The sequence below is a fragment of the Meleagris gallopavo genome, chromosome 11 (genome assembly GCF_000146605.3).
Source record: "Meleagris gallopavo isolate NT-WF06-2002-E0010 breed Aviagen turkey brand Nicholas breeding stock chromosome 11, Turkey_5.1, whole genome shotgun sequence".
Classification (NCBI taxonomy): Eukaryota; Metazoa; Chordata; class Aves; order Galliformes; family Phasianidae; genus Meleagris; species Meleagris gallopavo.
The window spans coordinates 9,671,220-9,687,210 of record NC_015021.2 but is presented as its reverse complement, the minus strand read 5'-3'; the positions used below and the strand labels follow the sequence as shown (position 1 = coordinate 9,687,210).

Below are 15,991 nucleotides of genomic sequence, written 5' to 3'. Positions count from 1 at the left end.
TCACTTTGTTTTCCAGATAGGGATGTAAAGCACTTTGCAGTTCTGCCTCTAAAAGATGACTATCTTAAATGTGTAGCTTTGGAAAATTTGGTTTCTTATCAAGCTATGGAGATGCAGACCTAAAGTTGCAGTACTAACCATTAGTGACAAAAATCTAAACATTTACGTCTATTTTCTAAATTCAATATCAAGTAAAAACAATTATTGTTGCAAATGAACACTTCTGAAATGAAAATTAAGCTACAAAAGAAACTGTAGTCTAATTTTTTCATAGCAGAATTGTTAATTTTGCATTTGAGAAGATTTCCATATTAGCTATTAAATGGAGACTGACTGAGTTTAGATGACAGAGATGCTTTTCCCCCCTTAAGTTCTCCTGCAATAACTTTGCAGTTGAGTTACTTAACCACTTACAGTCTCAGCTGATTACCTCACTCCCTAGCCATCTCACCCTTTCATTTATTTTTCTTTTTAAAGACCAGAGTATTAACACAGACAATTATTTACTCTCCATAATTAGTCGCTCCCACGCTCTAATGCATTTTAGAAGCCGCTTCCCCACACCCCCCGCACCCCAAATGCAAACATCATCCATCATTCTTTACCTCCACAAAAGTCATAAAGATCAGCAACATCACCAGTGATTAATTTCAGAAAAATCATGCAAAAAAGAATAACATACACATATATATAAACACCACATTGTAACCAACAAGCATCCCGAGGGCTGTAAATACCTTCTTGGAGCACGTCTTTTAGAGTTATCCTCTCCCTGGAGATGGCTATATCCTTCACTTTAGCTTTTGCTTCCATTAGAGTGACACTTTTAAGATCATTCTTCTCTATCCGTAACGTAGGATAACCTGAGGAGCCAGCAGAGCCAAACAAACCAATATAAATACCCTTATTATGAGACCACAAGCACATTGCTTCACCTCAGCACCACCTACAGGTACAAAGACATGCAAGCAGTGTGTACTTAGGAAGATTATGTATAGTATTAAATAACAAAGAAATGCACGAGAGAAGCCAAACGTAGCAATCACACAAACCTATGTGATGTTGTACAACTGAGACTCATTATTAACACCGAGTAAATAAAGCTCCTTCTTGCATACTGAAGCAGATTAACGTAACACTGCACTTCCCTCTCAACAGGGAAATAAAGACTGAGGTTAGAAACTGCTGAAGACTTGCTGGAGTCAGGAAAACGCCTTACCGGTACTGCATCAGGAGCACAACCAGAATCAGCAGTGCCCTCTTCTGGGCATGAGACACATCTAGCTAGATACACCAACATACTCAAAAAGGCCTGAGTGTTTTTGTAGCAAGACCTTGAATTACTAGAGAAAGTTTGAGAGTCACTTTTATGATAAATTTTAAGTGTCACTGAAAACAAAGTTAATACAACTGTGATAAGTGTTCTTCCTGTTTATTTTCTGCATCCAATTTTTTTTCTTCTTACGTTCAGTTTCACTGTTCCCCATGTTACTGGTGGTACCCAACCCTCGTCCCCCAAAAAGGCATTCTGAAACAATACATATTGAACACAGCAAGTCAGTGAGTGCCACTGAGGTACAGCTGCTTCCACGCTCATCTCAGTGAAGAGCTCAATTATCACTCTTTAACAGGTTTCCAGGGATCACACTAATTAGATGACATTGCTTAGAGAGCCAACCTAAAATCCTGAGGTTGACAGCACATCAACACCAGGCTGTGCTTCGGGATGAGAAGTGGAACACAAAAAGGCTAGTGGGTAAAAAGAGCGGCAAGTGGGACAGTAATTAGGAAAACCAGCTTAGAAATTATTTGCATGCTATGGTCTCTTCCAAACTCTGTGGAAAATAAGTTTTTAATAGATGCGTTTGTCTTAATGCTTCTACCATATAAAGTTCCCAGGCAGCTTTTTCCAAAACAGATGAACTCGGATGACAAAAATCTCTTCTGTTTAGGGAGATATTAATTCAATTTGGAAGAAAGCCAAGACTTTACCAAAGCTGCAGGAGTTCAACTCTTGTTAAACATTTACTCCCACACCTGGGGAGGAAACTGGGAAAAACACTAGCACTGAATTGTAGTTAAAATACTCATACAGTACTCCGTCATTGATTGGGATGGTTAGTATCAATACTAAGTGCAGCCAGAAAGAAACAAGAGACTTTTGGCTCTTACTGCTTGCTAAAAAAAAAAAAAAAAAAGCCATTAATCATTATTTAGCTGGCTCTAAAGAATAAATATTGCACTGTATAAAGGACAGATGCTGATATTTCTACTTATTAGATTGCTGAAAGAAAGTCTCTTCAGGTTATTTATACAAAAAAACTTTCGTGCATTACAGATTGAAGAATCACTGGCAGCAGATAACAAAAGGAGACACTTTCTTGAAAAGCTTGGTAATTCCTACTCTATTCAGAAAATTTAGAAAAACAACTAATTGAGATTAACAAAGAGTGCTCATTCCCCTGCCAGGCTCCCCCTATTTTTCCCCTCACTTTATAACATATACCCTTACCTCACTTCAGATCTTTCAAAGCAGATTTTAGCAGTACTTTGAACCAATTCTGTCTGGGCTAAGTCCTGCTTTCTTTCAGTGTCCAGTCACGTAGATCCATACCCCACCTGAAGCACCAGAACTGGTGTTCATTTCGCTAGGCTGCACACCAATTCAGAGATCCCAGCCAACCAAAAACAAACCACAACAGAAGAAAATCAGCATTTGGCTGGTTCTGCTCCCTGATCTGGTTAGCAGTCTAGCTGCCTAAGTGCTAGCACAAGGGAAAAGGCAAATCACAGTCAGTCCAGCCTTAAATGAGACTGAATTGCCAGAGAATCACACGTCTTATCTTCAAACCCTGAATGCAGGAAAGGTCCCTTCAATAGCATTATGCTGTACGAGATATCCTTCCACTAAGGCTGATGAACAGTAATTGCAGAAGTAAACACTCTCTGTAGATAACAAATACCTTCAGGAATCACAGAACTAACACAGAATGTAGCTAGTATCAGTTCCCACTTGTTATTTCACTGTCTCCCATCTCCTCCTTTAAAAAAAAAAAAAAATCAAGAAAAGCTACTTAAAAGAAAGCATGAACATGTCACCCTTGTTACACCATCACACTCATGAGATGACTCCAGCATCCCAGACCATATGTAGATTTCAATCTTGACTACGAATGACAAAGGTGGATAAAACCATACATCACGCGAACTCTGAAGAGAAACTGACAGCCAGGAGATTATTCCTGCTTCTCTGTCTTCCTTAATACAGAATCAGTGTGACCCATACTAACACTCCAGCTGCATCCAAGGCAGTCTGTGGCAAAGGTCTGTAATTAGATTAACACTTACTGGTTACTGGCGTTGCGTTGTTGGGTGTGTCAGCCCTCAAGTACTGTGTCGTCTGCGTGGAAGGCTGGGATAAACCTTGTGAGCTACTGCTGTCACTAATGCTGTTTTATAAAAACAAAATTGGATGTGAGCATGATTGTGTGCTACTGCATTAAATTCAAAATTAACGTATCAAAGTTGAAGATAGAAGATTTTACAGATTGAACTTTGAAAATACTGCATCTGTGAAGTCTCGCACGCACTGAACTGTATTTTGAGTAACTAAAAAAAAACCTTAGCACTTTTGTCCTTCAACAGCAAATGACTTTTTCCTTATTTTCATGTAGGCTGACTATTCTTTGGTTTGCTTTCCCCACCTCTGAAAAATGGAGATACATGAACTGACAAAGCATTTATTGCAAAAGACATTCTCCCGTGCCAGAAACAACAAAACCATTACATTCCAGAAAGGCTCATATGCCTTTAATTCTTGATGCCAACATCTCACTGAGAAGCAATGCTAGCTTACAAGAGTTTGCAAGGAGTACCCTGAGCCAGAAAGGCACAGATCATTCGCACGGCAGCAGATAGGCACTAGTGATCCCTAACAGGCTGCAAGAAAAAGTTAAGCACAATGGTGCTTCCTATCTCCTGTCTTAGAACAAACACCAAGACATTGTTCTGCAGTTCACCCTGCACCAATTTATCTGCCTCAGATCTCCTCTGCAGATCAAAACATCAAGCCTGCTTTGTCATTTTTCACTGATTGTCCTTCTTTCCTCTTCCCACAAGCCCTACAATGGATTTCCTTGGCAATGGAAAGCCCATACCCACACGCAGTGTTCAATTTAAAAATGTAGTAAGATGTTTCCTGGCTTATCCACAGGACAAAATATGTCAAAAGAAGTTACTGCAGCTGTAGTGGCCTCTCTTGCACAATCATTAACATTTGCATTTGGGACTGCTACTGAGCACTGAGCTAGCTATTCCTGCAGGATTTTCTGGACATATTTGCTGATGCCCTCAAGGATGTTATGTTTGCGAAGCAGGACTTCCTTTTTCTTTCTTCTAGGATAAAATGGGTAAGAAGTGGCTCTTCTTTTTTAAACCATAACCACAGATATACCTACTAATGTATTTTTTCCCCATTTCCTAACAGAAAGTAATACTCAATAGAAAATATCAGGCTTACTGTGATCAACAGAGACTTGTAGCTCACGTAGATTTTTTTTTCCCTTTATGCTACTCCAACACCTGCTGTCTTCCAGCTACAGAGTTCCAGCTTTTTTTTTTCTGCACAAAGTCAGAAACCAAAGCTCACAGTCTAGCTATTCCACCTTAACTTCCTTCAGAGTTTTTGAAAGAATTTTATCTGGTGCTAGCAAAAAAATGCGTGATAAGAAGTTGCCATTTGAACTGTCTTCACAGCTCCTCGTTGTGATTCACTCTCCAGTAAGTCCCCCAGGAAGCAGTGTTCTGACACAGCCATAGTCGACGCTGATACAGCTTTTTCTCCTATGACTTTACCTTCATCGAAAACTACTTTTGTAACCTGATCACCTACCAGCCAGACAGATTTCTCTGGCTGGCTTCTTGCTGCTGGCAAGTCTGAAAAAAGAACTGTTTGGTGCCTGTGGCAAGTTTGAGAAACATCTTTTTTTTGGTCGGCTTTATTGTATTTTTAGGTTCAACTTGTATTTGTTGTCTTTGTCTTCTCACTCGCATGCAATCTCAGATTTTTAAGGACTAATCCTTGCTTTTAACTACACCCATTATCCTGCTGTTAAGCCATGCCAACTTTCTCTGGCACTTTTTTAAGTGCCTTTGATAGAAGGTATGTAAGCATTTGCTCTGAACTTTCAACACAATGTTCTCAAATAGTCCAATGCAGCCCATAAACTCAGCTGCCCATTTTTAACTTTTATTTAACAATCTCATTTTTATTTAGCTCTGCTTTTTGAAATTAAGGGCAATAACAGCAGGATTTTTTTTATCTGTTGCTCCTGTGAGGTTATTAACTCTCACAATGAATCATCTTTGATTCAGATCTCCTCTGCAGAAACATTTTGAGCTTCTTATTCAAAACCAAAAGTTGTTTCTTCTCCCATGCATTCCTGGGCCCGTTGCTCCATCAGACAGTGATCAAATATATTACTGGTGTGTAACACTGAGGTTAAATTAAAACACTGAAGCAGTTTCTCAGCTAAGCATTTGTGGGCTCATATTCACACTGCAAAAATTAAGTCTAATACTGTGGAAGAAAAGGCAATTTGATCACACTGCTAGACTGAGGCACAGCCTCTCAAAACTTCTTAGAAGAACATTTAAATATACAAAATGTAATGCTTTTTTTTTTTTTTATGAAGCAAACAAAGCTGTGTGTCTTTCAATATTCTCTATTACTTAAAAATCTTCAGTAGACAATTTAGGAACAAGTAAATTGAGGAAAGCTGACAGGTCATTTGGTTAGATGATCTGGGACTGAGAAAAACTCTTCAGGTATGAATTCTATTTAGTAGAGCTAATCCTCCAAAATCCAAGTGATCTGGGAACACAGAAGAAGCAAAGGCTGAATGAAAAGCATCTGTCCAAGGCAGAGTACAGCTACCCTGAGAGGCTGCATACAAGAACCAAAACCATTCAAAAACCCTTTTGAAGATGGAAACCACCTACACACCCCACTGCTTTTCCAAAGTATTCAGTTTCAAAACTCCCAGGTTCCTGTACAGTTGCATCTGATGCAGCTTGTTCAAGTAGCCTCCAAGAGAGCTTTAGTATAATTCTTGGTGTTTATTCCCCACTCAGAAAAATCCCACTCAAAACATTAAAAAGGAGATGTGTATGTCAATTGCATTGTCCCTGAATTTGCATTACAAGGTTTTCTCTCCTATGTGCCCATTTGGTTTAATTGAATCGAAAAATACACCTGGGAAAGAGATTTTCAGCTTTGTAACCGAACACTTGTAATTCCCAGACTTTACACCATGATCAAAGTGAACCACAACCCTCCACACCATCACTGCAACTGGCAACTGCTGCCTTACTGCAGTACAGCACTCAGCACAACTACATACTAGTTGCTACTGCAGCTTAGCAGAAACTGCATGTTACTACAGCAAGCTTATATCTGAGGCCAGAAATCCCAGAAGCCTGCATAAATACATCCCCATAGAAGCCCCTGAATACATACCTGTCGTCCAATTCTATCCTTTTCATACTGTGGAGGTGCAAGACAGCTAGTATTATTGCCACCAGGAATATAACAGCACAGCACACGCCTACGCTGATGTAAAACACACGGGTTGAAGTGGTGGGAGCTGCATTTACAGGATCAACTGAAATACAAAGGTGAAAAGCTTCTGAATTGGTCTCAAAAAAAAAGCAACCACAGATATTCTGTTAGTTCCCAAAAAGCTGACACAGCAGGATGACAGAACTGCTCCGAGACTCATCCCAAGCATCCCCACTACCAGCAGGTGAAGGGGCTGGCACAGAGACAAACAAGGGTGTCCCCTCAACTTTGGGGCACTATGGTTCCCTCCCTGCTGAGCAGGGACACAAGCCCAAGGGATGGAAGCAGGAGAAGGCATATTTTATCAGTAGGGCTCCTGAGTAATTCTAGTTACTTCCAATTTACAATCAGGTATTGTAGATAACAACGGCCCTGGAAAAGACCATGAGTAGAGAAAGAAAAACTGAGCAATTATCCACTGCTTTCCAAAGCATTTTGGCAGAAGTGTTTGTGTTTCTGGTGCCACAGAATGAGCACAGTCAGTTGATTCCATGCAGAAGGGGCATGAGAGTAAAGGAAACTAATTAACAGAAATGAATGAATAGAAGTCAAAACTGCAAACCACACAGGTCCTGAAGTCGAGAGACTGATTAGAGTTAAGTGCAGAAAACAGATCCCCAAAGACGTGATTTAGAAAAAAGCTGCTGTAGGTGTAGTTTTCTTCCTCTTCACTAGAGCATATTCCCAGATAAACCCATCACCAAAAATCCCACTAAAATACTGGGTTTAGTAGAAACAACTTGGGGGGTTGTTTTCATTGGGAAAGCTGTGAAAACAAAGAATATCCCCAGTTTTTATTTTGTTTACACTTGGAGTAAGTGATACATTCAAGATTACTTACAGATAGCCTTGCTGCTATTTTTGTCAGATGTTGGAGATTTTACCTCTGGTTCAAGCTCTAAACAGATGAGAGAAAGTCATTAAGCTTAATAAACATGTATTACTGCAATCCTTCAAAGGAAATTAATTGCCTCATTTCATGAAAAACAAATCTGTTTTTCCAAACAGACAAGCTGACTTAATGACTACAGTTATCTCCAGATTTCCATTTTTAAAATGCCTAACCACTGTATAGTAGTAATTAACAAAAAAAAGACACTGCTTCAAGACACATGGGTCAGGTATTTCACCACTAACATGTGTCCACTGAGGCTATGTTCGAACCCACTGGATCTACTTACCCTTCTGCTTGTCCAAGAAAGTGCAAAGCAGCAGAGAGTAGAAAAGACAGGAACAGAGTGACTGTATGTATGTACACTAAACAAAAACCCTACAGAATCAGATCCTACAGGATAACAATTACTTTATTAACTGAATGTTCAGTGAATATTACTCAGATTTTAACCCGACTTATCTATGAAGATGTTAAGAGGTGCAGCCCTGGGCACCTTGCCTTCTCAGCTGATGCTGCAATCATGAGTGTTTTAAAACTGAAGAATGACAAAGGAAATGTCTATTTAAATATCTATTGAAAAAAAAGAACAAAAGCTACATGGACATGCTTGGCTATTTGGGAAGGGGATAAGTCTTCATTAAGCTTATTACTGGCCACTCTAAAAATGGAAAGTGCAAATCAAGGGAAAGCAGACTGCAGAGATCACTTCAGATGAACTCACTGAGGTTCCACATAGACCTGAGGTAAAGTAATGGACTTCTGTGAGCGCAAAGACCCAGACCCACATCCTTAATCCTGCTCCCAGCTGCAAACAGCCACCTCCTCCCCAGTACTGCCCCTGCTGACTCCTCAGGGAGCTACTTCAGTCTGATCAACTTCACAAAACAGGAAAGCCAGAAAAAGAAAGATCTGAGAATTTTGCTCCTTTTTTTGAACCTTCCAAGCACTTATTAGGAATGCCTTGAGCAAAACCACTAGCAAGTTCCCACATAGTGCTACCTTATACACTAAATTAAATTAGAAATCCCCAGATGCTCTACACCACTCAACACACAACTTTCAAAAAAAAAAAGCTACTGACATGATTATGAACCCACAGAAACGTGATCTTTTTAAGAATTACTTCTGAGTAACTTAGGAAATGGCTCTATTTCACACACCCTGATAACAATGTAGTGCTTATGGAAATCCCCTCAGCTCATTCAGCAGCTCAGAAAGGTAGGAATGTATAAGCAGACAAGACTTCCTCCACATAGAACACCTGAAAAAAGCAACTAAGAAATCACAAAGTGAAGAATCCCTATCCTTAAAATATGATCAGAAAGGCCTCCACATACACTAGAGATACATTCTGAATTAAGAATAATTTTCTCACAACATGAATGCCAAGGAGCATGAGTATCAGTGTGATGTGCTAAAAAAGCCACACCTTCACACACATTTTCCATAAGTGCATCCTTGGATATTTGGTGGACTCAATGCAACACAATACTTGAGGAATTCGTTCCTTCATCACCTTATGCTTCTTCCAACAGTCCACATTTTTTGTCTGGATGCCAAATTACTACTATTCCCTCTGTAATCCACTCTTGTGGATTGCTACTTATGTCCTTAGTCCTTCCCATTCCCTTTATCTAAAAACTGCTAAGTATTTGAAACAGTGCCTTACTTTTGTAGCACATTTTCCTTCGTTTGAAATTTAAAACTGTGATGTTTTTGGATGAGTTTATCGTCAAGTTGAGCTGCATTAATATTGTGACCTCAGAGTCGAGTCTGCCAGTGCAGGAGAGTTCAACACGAAACACTGCAAACAGACAACAGACAGACAGTACAATCACATTTGAGCACATCTCAGACATCATGTGACAATCACAGAAGCCTAAAGGATGTATTTTTCAATAAATTTAATTACGTGTCATATTACAGTTCAGTTTTCACTGTGACCACTAGCTATCCACTAACTCCAGAGCTGAAGCCCCCTCACAACAGAAAACTCATCACCCAAAACCAGAAAATTCCACTTTCCTCATTGTTTTTCAGGCACTATGAAAGTTAGCTTCTTCCCCACAATAGTTAAGTTTGAATACTTCAGTCTGTGCAAATCTGACTGCAATCAGAGCTTGAACTAATCTGACCGTATTTATTTTCTAGCTTACATACCAGAATTATTGATGCCAGCAGAGCAGACACAACAAGTCTGATTCCCTGGTCTCTGCCTCCACAAAGAAGTGGTACAAAGCCAACATCAAAATAAATACTTTATTCCCACAGAGCACAAGGCAGTGAGGAACTGTCACTGAGTCAGCAAGGAACCGTGATCACCTGCACACCTCCTGAAACATTTTCTACTAAAACCTCTACAGAAGACCTACTACATACTCAAACAGTTTTCTCAGTTTTAAACTTACCATAAAAACTTCCACATATTAATGTCACATCTTGACATTAGGTATCTGTAGGCTAGCAAAATTCAAAGGCATGGACTTTAAGTCCATGCAACTGCTAATTACTATTGTTGAAAGGGAATAGGAAGCTTGTGTGTGTCTATAAACACACACGATGTCATGTTTCCTATCAAAGCAGATCTCTATCATCCACTAAACAAAGGGAAAGACATTACTCTCACACCAGCAGTCACAGTGCATTATGCTCTTTCAGCAATGTTGTAACTGTTGCAGAAGACTTGTAAGCATATAATGTTTAACAGAAAAGGGTTAGAAAGCTAATGCTATCAGTACTAGCTCTACAGGAGGTGTGGGGTTAAGGGTTTACCTGAGAGGGTGCGAGGAACTTCTCCTTGTAAGGAAATGTTGGCCTGGGGCATAGCCATAGCCATGGGATTATCTACCTGAAATCCCAGTTTATACTCAACCTGTAACAACAGTTGGGAGATTGGAGACATGTAAGAAATCTTCAAAGCAGTAAGAAGAAATGCTATATACCGTTTGATACTTTTTCCTCAAAATAAGAATAAATAAAATCCCATATCTTATTTTTGGAGAGGGGGAAGGAAGAGAAATTCAACAACCCCAAGTACCAGGGCATTCTGGGGACACCCAGCTGGGAAGCAGCCTGGAATTAAAGGGCCTAAGAGTCCTGGCAGACACCAAGATGCACACTGTTGATTGATGTTCTAGCAAGGTTGATGGTATTCTTGGCTGCGTTAGGCAAAGTATTACCAGTAGGTCAAAAAAAAGGTGATCTTTCCACACTGCCCAGCACTGGTGAGACTGCACCTGGAGTACCACGGCTTGTTCTGAGCCTCCCAGTACAAGATAGACCTGGGCATACTGGAAAAAGCCCAATGCAGGGCCACTAAGGTGCTGAAGGGCCTGGAGTACCTCTCCTGTGAGCAGAGAGTGAGGAGCTGAGGTTCCTCAGCCTAGAGAAGAAGAGGCTCAGGGGGATCTCATCTATGTCCATAAATACCTGCAGATAGGGTACAATGAGAACAGAGCTAGGCTCCCCTCAGCAGTGCCCAGTGACAGCACAAAAGGCACAGAGCACAAACTGGAACACCAGGAAACACTTCTGTGCTACATGGTGATACAGCACTGGCACAGGTTGCCCAGAGTGGTTGGGAGGGGTCTCCTCCTCAGTGTTCAAAAGCTTCTGAACATGGTCCTGGGCATCCTGTTCTGGGTGGCCCTGACTGAGCAGAGGTGGAACCAAAGGACTTCCAGAGTCCCTCCAACATCAACTAGAATGCGATTCTGTGAAAAAAAATCCTATTCCAAATTCACAGGCAGTGAGGAGGAGGCTCAGGGCAGGGACAGCAATGCATGTAGCTCCCAGCTGAAGTTGTAATGTCGAGGAAACTCCCTCAAAGGTCCTGTTTAAACAGCAAGTGACTGAACTGCCCGTGAAAATGGAACGTGGTATGAAGCAGAAGGGCTTATTATATGCAATAGCTTTTGTGGGTCAAAATTCATATCCCGTGAGAAGCTACAGCTCAGCAAGAAGAACACTGGCAGATGGAATCATTAGAAATTGCACTGGTGAAGTTATTAAACATTACTGTTTTTATTTCAGTCATTCCTGTTTAAGAACAGAAGAATAATCATTGCTCAGGTTTAAAAAAAAAAAAAGTCTGGCAGAGACTAAACAGATCATTTCACCTACAAAAATAAATTAAGTAACTGGAAAGCCTTCACAACGTAAAAGCAAATGCAATCTTTATGACAGCTCTTGCTGTATGCTCCAACTACAGTAATTAACTGAAATAAAAAGCCCCTTCCATTTAATTGAGGCTCAATAACAACATACTAGGTGCTAATTTTATAGATTCTCCTCATCTCCAGGTATATGTTTCTAGGAAACTCTAAAATACAATTGTTCTACATTTGATTTCCAAAGGCTGAAGCCTTGGATTATGGCTGCTGCTTCTGTGTGTTCAGTTCAGCACCAGAAGAGGTTACACAGGCAATAGCTTTATTTATTCTTGCAAAAGAAACAGAGTGCTTCAGAAGAAGCTTTTAACCTTTCTGAAACAAGAAAGGGACAGTTCCAATTTATAACAATTTATTTTCTGCAATCAAATAAACAAGAAAGTAGCTAGAACAATACATAATATCTTTTGCACCTAACATGTATTATTTCCCATAAAAAAAAAACAAACAATTATAACAGCAGGAGATCACTAAGCAACACAGATCATGCACTAAGTACTGCAAGGCAGAAGCTTTGCCTGCTTACCTTAGATTTAGCATGCCAACTGAAGTGAAGATTGTTGGTTTCACTGGGAATTAAGAGATTGAAGGACAATGCATAATGATTGACAACATCATTCCTCACGTAAGATAACTCTGCATCTAGTCCTGTAATAAGAACAGGAGGAGAACAAGTAAGACAGAGGAGAGAACCAGCAGTAACATGCCAGAACAGAACAACTCTCAGCACCACCAGCTCTACTTCTTATTTGAATCTTAAAACAAATACTTCCTCAAGTCCATAAATTCAATTGCAGGTTTGGAAATCAGTGCTCATACATCAGCATTAACAAGAGTGCTCCAAGCTCCTGGGAAAGTAACAGTTTTACACCCTAATAAACAGGTTGGAATGTGATGGAAGAAAACAAGACTCTTCATGGAGTTCATTACTTCCAAAAGAGGCACTACAGACTCTTACAAACAAACCTGTCTATCACTGGGAATCACGCATCCAACTTTCTCTTATTTACAGCCATGTACCCTCAAAGTAAACTGCTATGGATTACCAGCTCTATAATTGCAGTCAGTTCCTCCTGGTATAACTCATTTCTTGATAGCTCTTCAAACAACTCAGGCCAAGACACATGCACTATAGAATCAACTTCAAGGTAATTAGGTCAGAACACAAAGCACATAATGAGAGAAACTGCATTTGTACACAAATTAATACTAATATTTAGTATTTACAATTTGCTTTCTGAACTTTTCAGTACACCTACAAAACTGAAAGACCCACAGAACTATTTACTGAAGAGTAACGAGGTATTTTCTTTAAGATGCACACTCTGATATTACCATTACTTAAGCTGTCATTACTGTTTGCTGCACAAGGATGCAGTGAATACAAGCCAGGACTCAAAAGCTTGCCCTGGGTATTACCAGAGATTTGTAGTAAAACAGTCACTACATATTAGCCCCACTCCCTGCCACTGTAAAATTACTTTAGGCTCTATATACTCAGGATGAAACTATACTGTATTTGTAATCAATGCCATTTTGTCTCATTTCATACACTGCTTTCACTAAACACTAACCAGCACAGGTTACGTGATACAGCAGGAGTGCTGGGCAAACCAGACACAGGTGCAGGCTTCAGCCATCAGCCACACAGCAGGAAGAGTTCAGCTGAAATATCAGTGGTGCAATTGAGAACATCAATAATGGAGCTGTTTTTACTATGGCTGGGTAGTCAAGAAAACTGGAAAAGCCTTCATAGATATGCTGCATTTGAAAAGTAAGCCAGCCTGAGAGAGTTTGGCTTTGTGCAATGACTAGATGCGTGTCAGTGCAAAGTGCTGAGTGCTCTCTTATTCCAACACTTGGTTTAATCCACCTCGCTTTCACAAGGCATAGAGCTGCGGCCAAGATATTCTTCTTCCTTTTATTCCCTGCTGGCTCATTAATGTCCTGAAACATAAGCAACCCAAGAGTGTACAATCACAAATATGGGGGGGGAGGGGGAGGGTTGAGAACTCTAAAGACTGGATGTACAAAATGCATCAACAAAGCAGGGCAAGCCCAGGGACACGTGCACTGAAATAAGATCCTGAACAGGAAAAGATGCATGTGGTGCCCTAAGTGCTGACTAGTCAGACTGAGCTGATATGAAAAATATATCTAAATCAAGGTTACACTTCTCCAATTTGCCCAGTTTTCCACTGAAGAATGAATGGGAAGAAATCAGAGCAGGGGAAACATACACACACACACACTGAACCAACATCTCAAAAGACAGCTTCCAAAACAACTTGCCCAGGTAATTATGTGGGCAATTACTACTATATGCTAATTATTACCGTGCACTAAATCTGCATCAGATGTGGACACATGGAAGGGTGTATGCAGAAGAGCTTGCAGGTACCAGACACTTGCCATTGGATCTGGACAAGATGGGGAAACGTACAGGCATCAACAAAACTAAGCCTGTAAGAAGCTCAGTGTGCACACGTTACTGGAATAACTTACAGGACAGAAGGATGGGCAGGTGAAACAGTGCAAGTGGAACAATGAAATTGCTCTGGAAATAAAACCACGTTCTCCTGCTTGATGAAGGGCCTCATCAACGCCAACAATCAGAGGTTCAAACTTCCAACGCTGTGAGATTTTCAAGGGGACAGACCTGGATTCAATACAACTTTTATAGAGGAAACCATTCAGAGAAGACGAGCAGTGCGCAGCAATAAAATCGCCATTAGGACAAAAGGCTGAAGGTATTCATGCTTGGCAGCTTCATGTGCAGCAGTATCTGAAGGCGTACGGAAACAAATTACCCTAGAGAAGATCAATCAAATCATTAAGCTTTAACAGAAGCAGCATGCTACAATATTGAGTAATTTGATTTACGCAGACCACCAGTATTTTAATGCCTGTACTTCCATAAAAAGCTAGATACTAACAAGGGATGTTAATTACGTGATTTTGAACAGCATTATGTAAGGGCAGCATGAAAACGTCAGGTTTTATTGCTTCAAAAAATTATGCTTCAATTAAAATACTGGCACATAAAAATAATTTAAGAGATTTTCCAGCACAGCTCTTAACTCTTAAAAAAAGAAAACCAACACAAATCTACTCGGCTCAGCACCCTGCCTTCATCAGGAGCTAAATGAAGATGCCTAGGAAAGAATTTAAGACCAAAGCAAACTCGTTGTGGCATTTTACTGTAGATCCTCCTAGCTTCTGGAGTTTGCAGATCATGAACTTCCCCAGCTAAGATAACAGACAGCATCTTTCAACAGCTCTCACAGGACTTTGTCTACGAACACAGACAAATGCACTCCCAAACCCTGAAACCCATAGGTAGAAATTTTGGAAACGTCAGTGCTTCTGTGGTGCTTTTTCCCCTCACTGTACCAGCAACTGAAACATCGCCTGGTAGCACACTTCTCTCGTCACCCAACCAGCACCTCTCTTGGAACAAGTTGCCCAAGGAGGCTGTGGATGCCCCAACCCTGGAGGCATTCAAGGCCAGGCTGGATGTGGCTCTGGGCAGCCTGGGCTGCTGGTTGGCGACCCTGCACACAGCAGGGGGTTGGAACTGGATGATCACTATGGCCCTTTTCAACCCAGGCCATTCTGTGATTCTCTTCCTATAGATTCCAATTAGAAGGACGATGATCAGCCTCAGAGAGTCAAACAGGTTCGTGTGTATTGAGTACAGGCTGGGAACTGCTCCCCATCAGGAGTTTTGTTCCTGTTAGCTACATACCCTTTTCCACAGAAAGGAACTGCACTGGCCTCACTACTTACATTTCCAGACTGATTAACTCTGTCCAGAGCCAACACTAAATTGATTCAGAGTCTGCAGGAAACACTCCAGGCTCCATTACCGTGACAGTTAAAGTCTAATTACAGAATGAAGGCAGTTCTGAACTATTTTACTTTTTCTTCAGACACTCATATTCACTTCTGCTTTGCAAAGTTACTTATTCAAACCTTCAGCAAGCCAAGTGGAGGGAGTAAAGCTGGCAGAATAATGCAGAATAAATAAATAAATGAATAAAAGGAATGTGGAGGAATACTTTAGTCTATTTAACCCCTTGAATTAGTGAAGATACTCAGGAGAATCCCAAATGGAAGGCAAGACTGCTCATGTCTTGTGCTTCTTAACTTAGTGCTTATGTCAAAACGCTACTGAGACCTTACCCAGATAGCACAGGGTTTGGTTTTGACCCTCTAAGAGCACGCTTTAGGCAGAGACAACTTCAACTGACAGCATCAAATTCAGCAAGTCAGAATCAATACAGAGCCTAAGCCTGTTCGTACTAA

At 40.5% G+C, this 15,991-nt stretch overlaps 1 protein-coding gene across 1 annotated transcript; it reads right to left on the bottom strand.

Annotated features, from left to right (window-relative positions):
- Positions 1–579: 579 nt before the first annotated feature.
- On the bottom strand, positions 580–12,331 carry LOC100541106 (tyrosine-protein kinase RYK). Its single transcript, XM_031555042.1, has 7 exons — positions 12,210–12,331; positions 10,287–10,386; positions 9,184–9,318; positions 7,461–7,517; positions 6,518–6,662; positions 3,349–3,449; positions 580–863 (listed from the first exon to the last, which is right to left on the bottom strand). The coding sequence occupies exons 2-7, from the start codon at positions 10,348–10,350 to the stop codon at positions 595–597; spliced, it is 771 nt and encodes a 256-aa protein (XP_031410902.1). The 5' UTR covers positions 10,351–10,386; positions 12,210–12,331; the 3' UTR covers positions 580–594.
- Between the last annotated feature and the right edge of the window lie 3,660 nt (positions 12,332–15,991).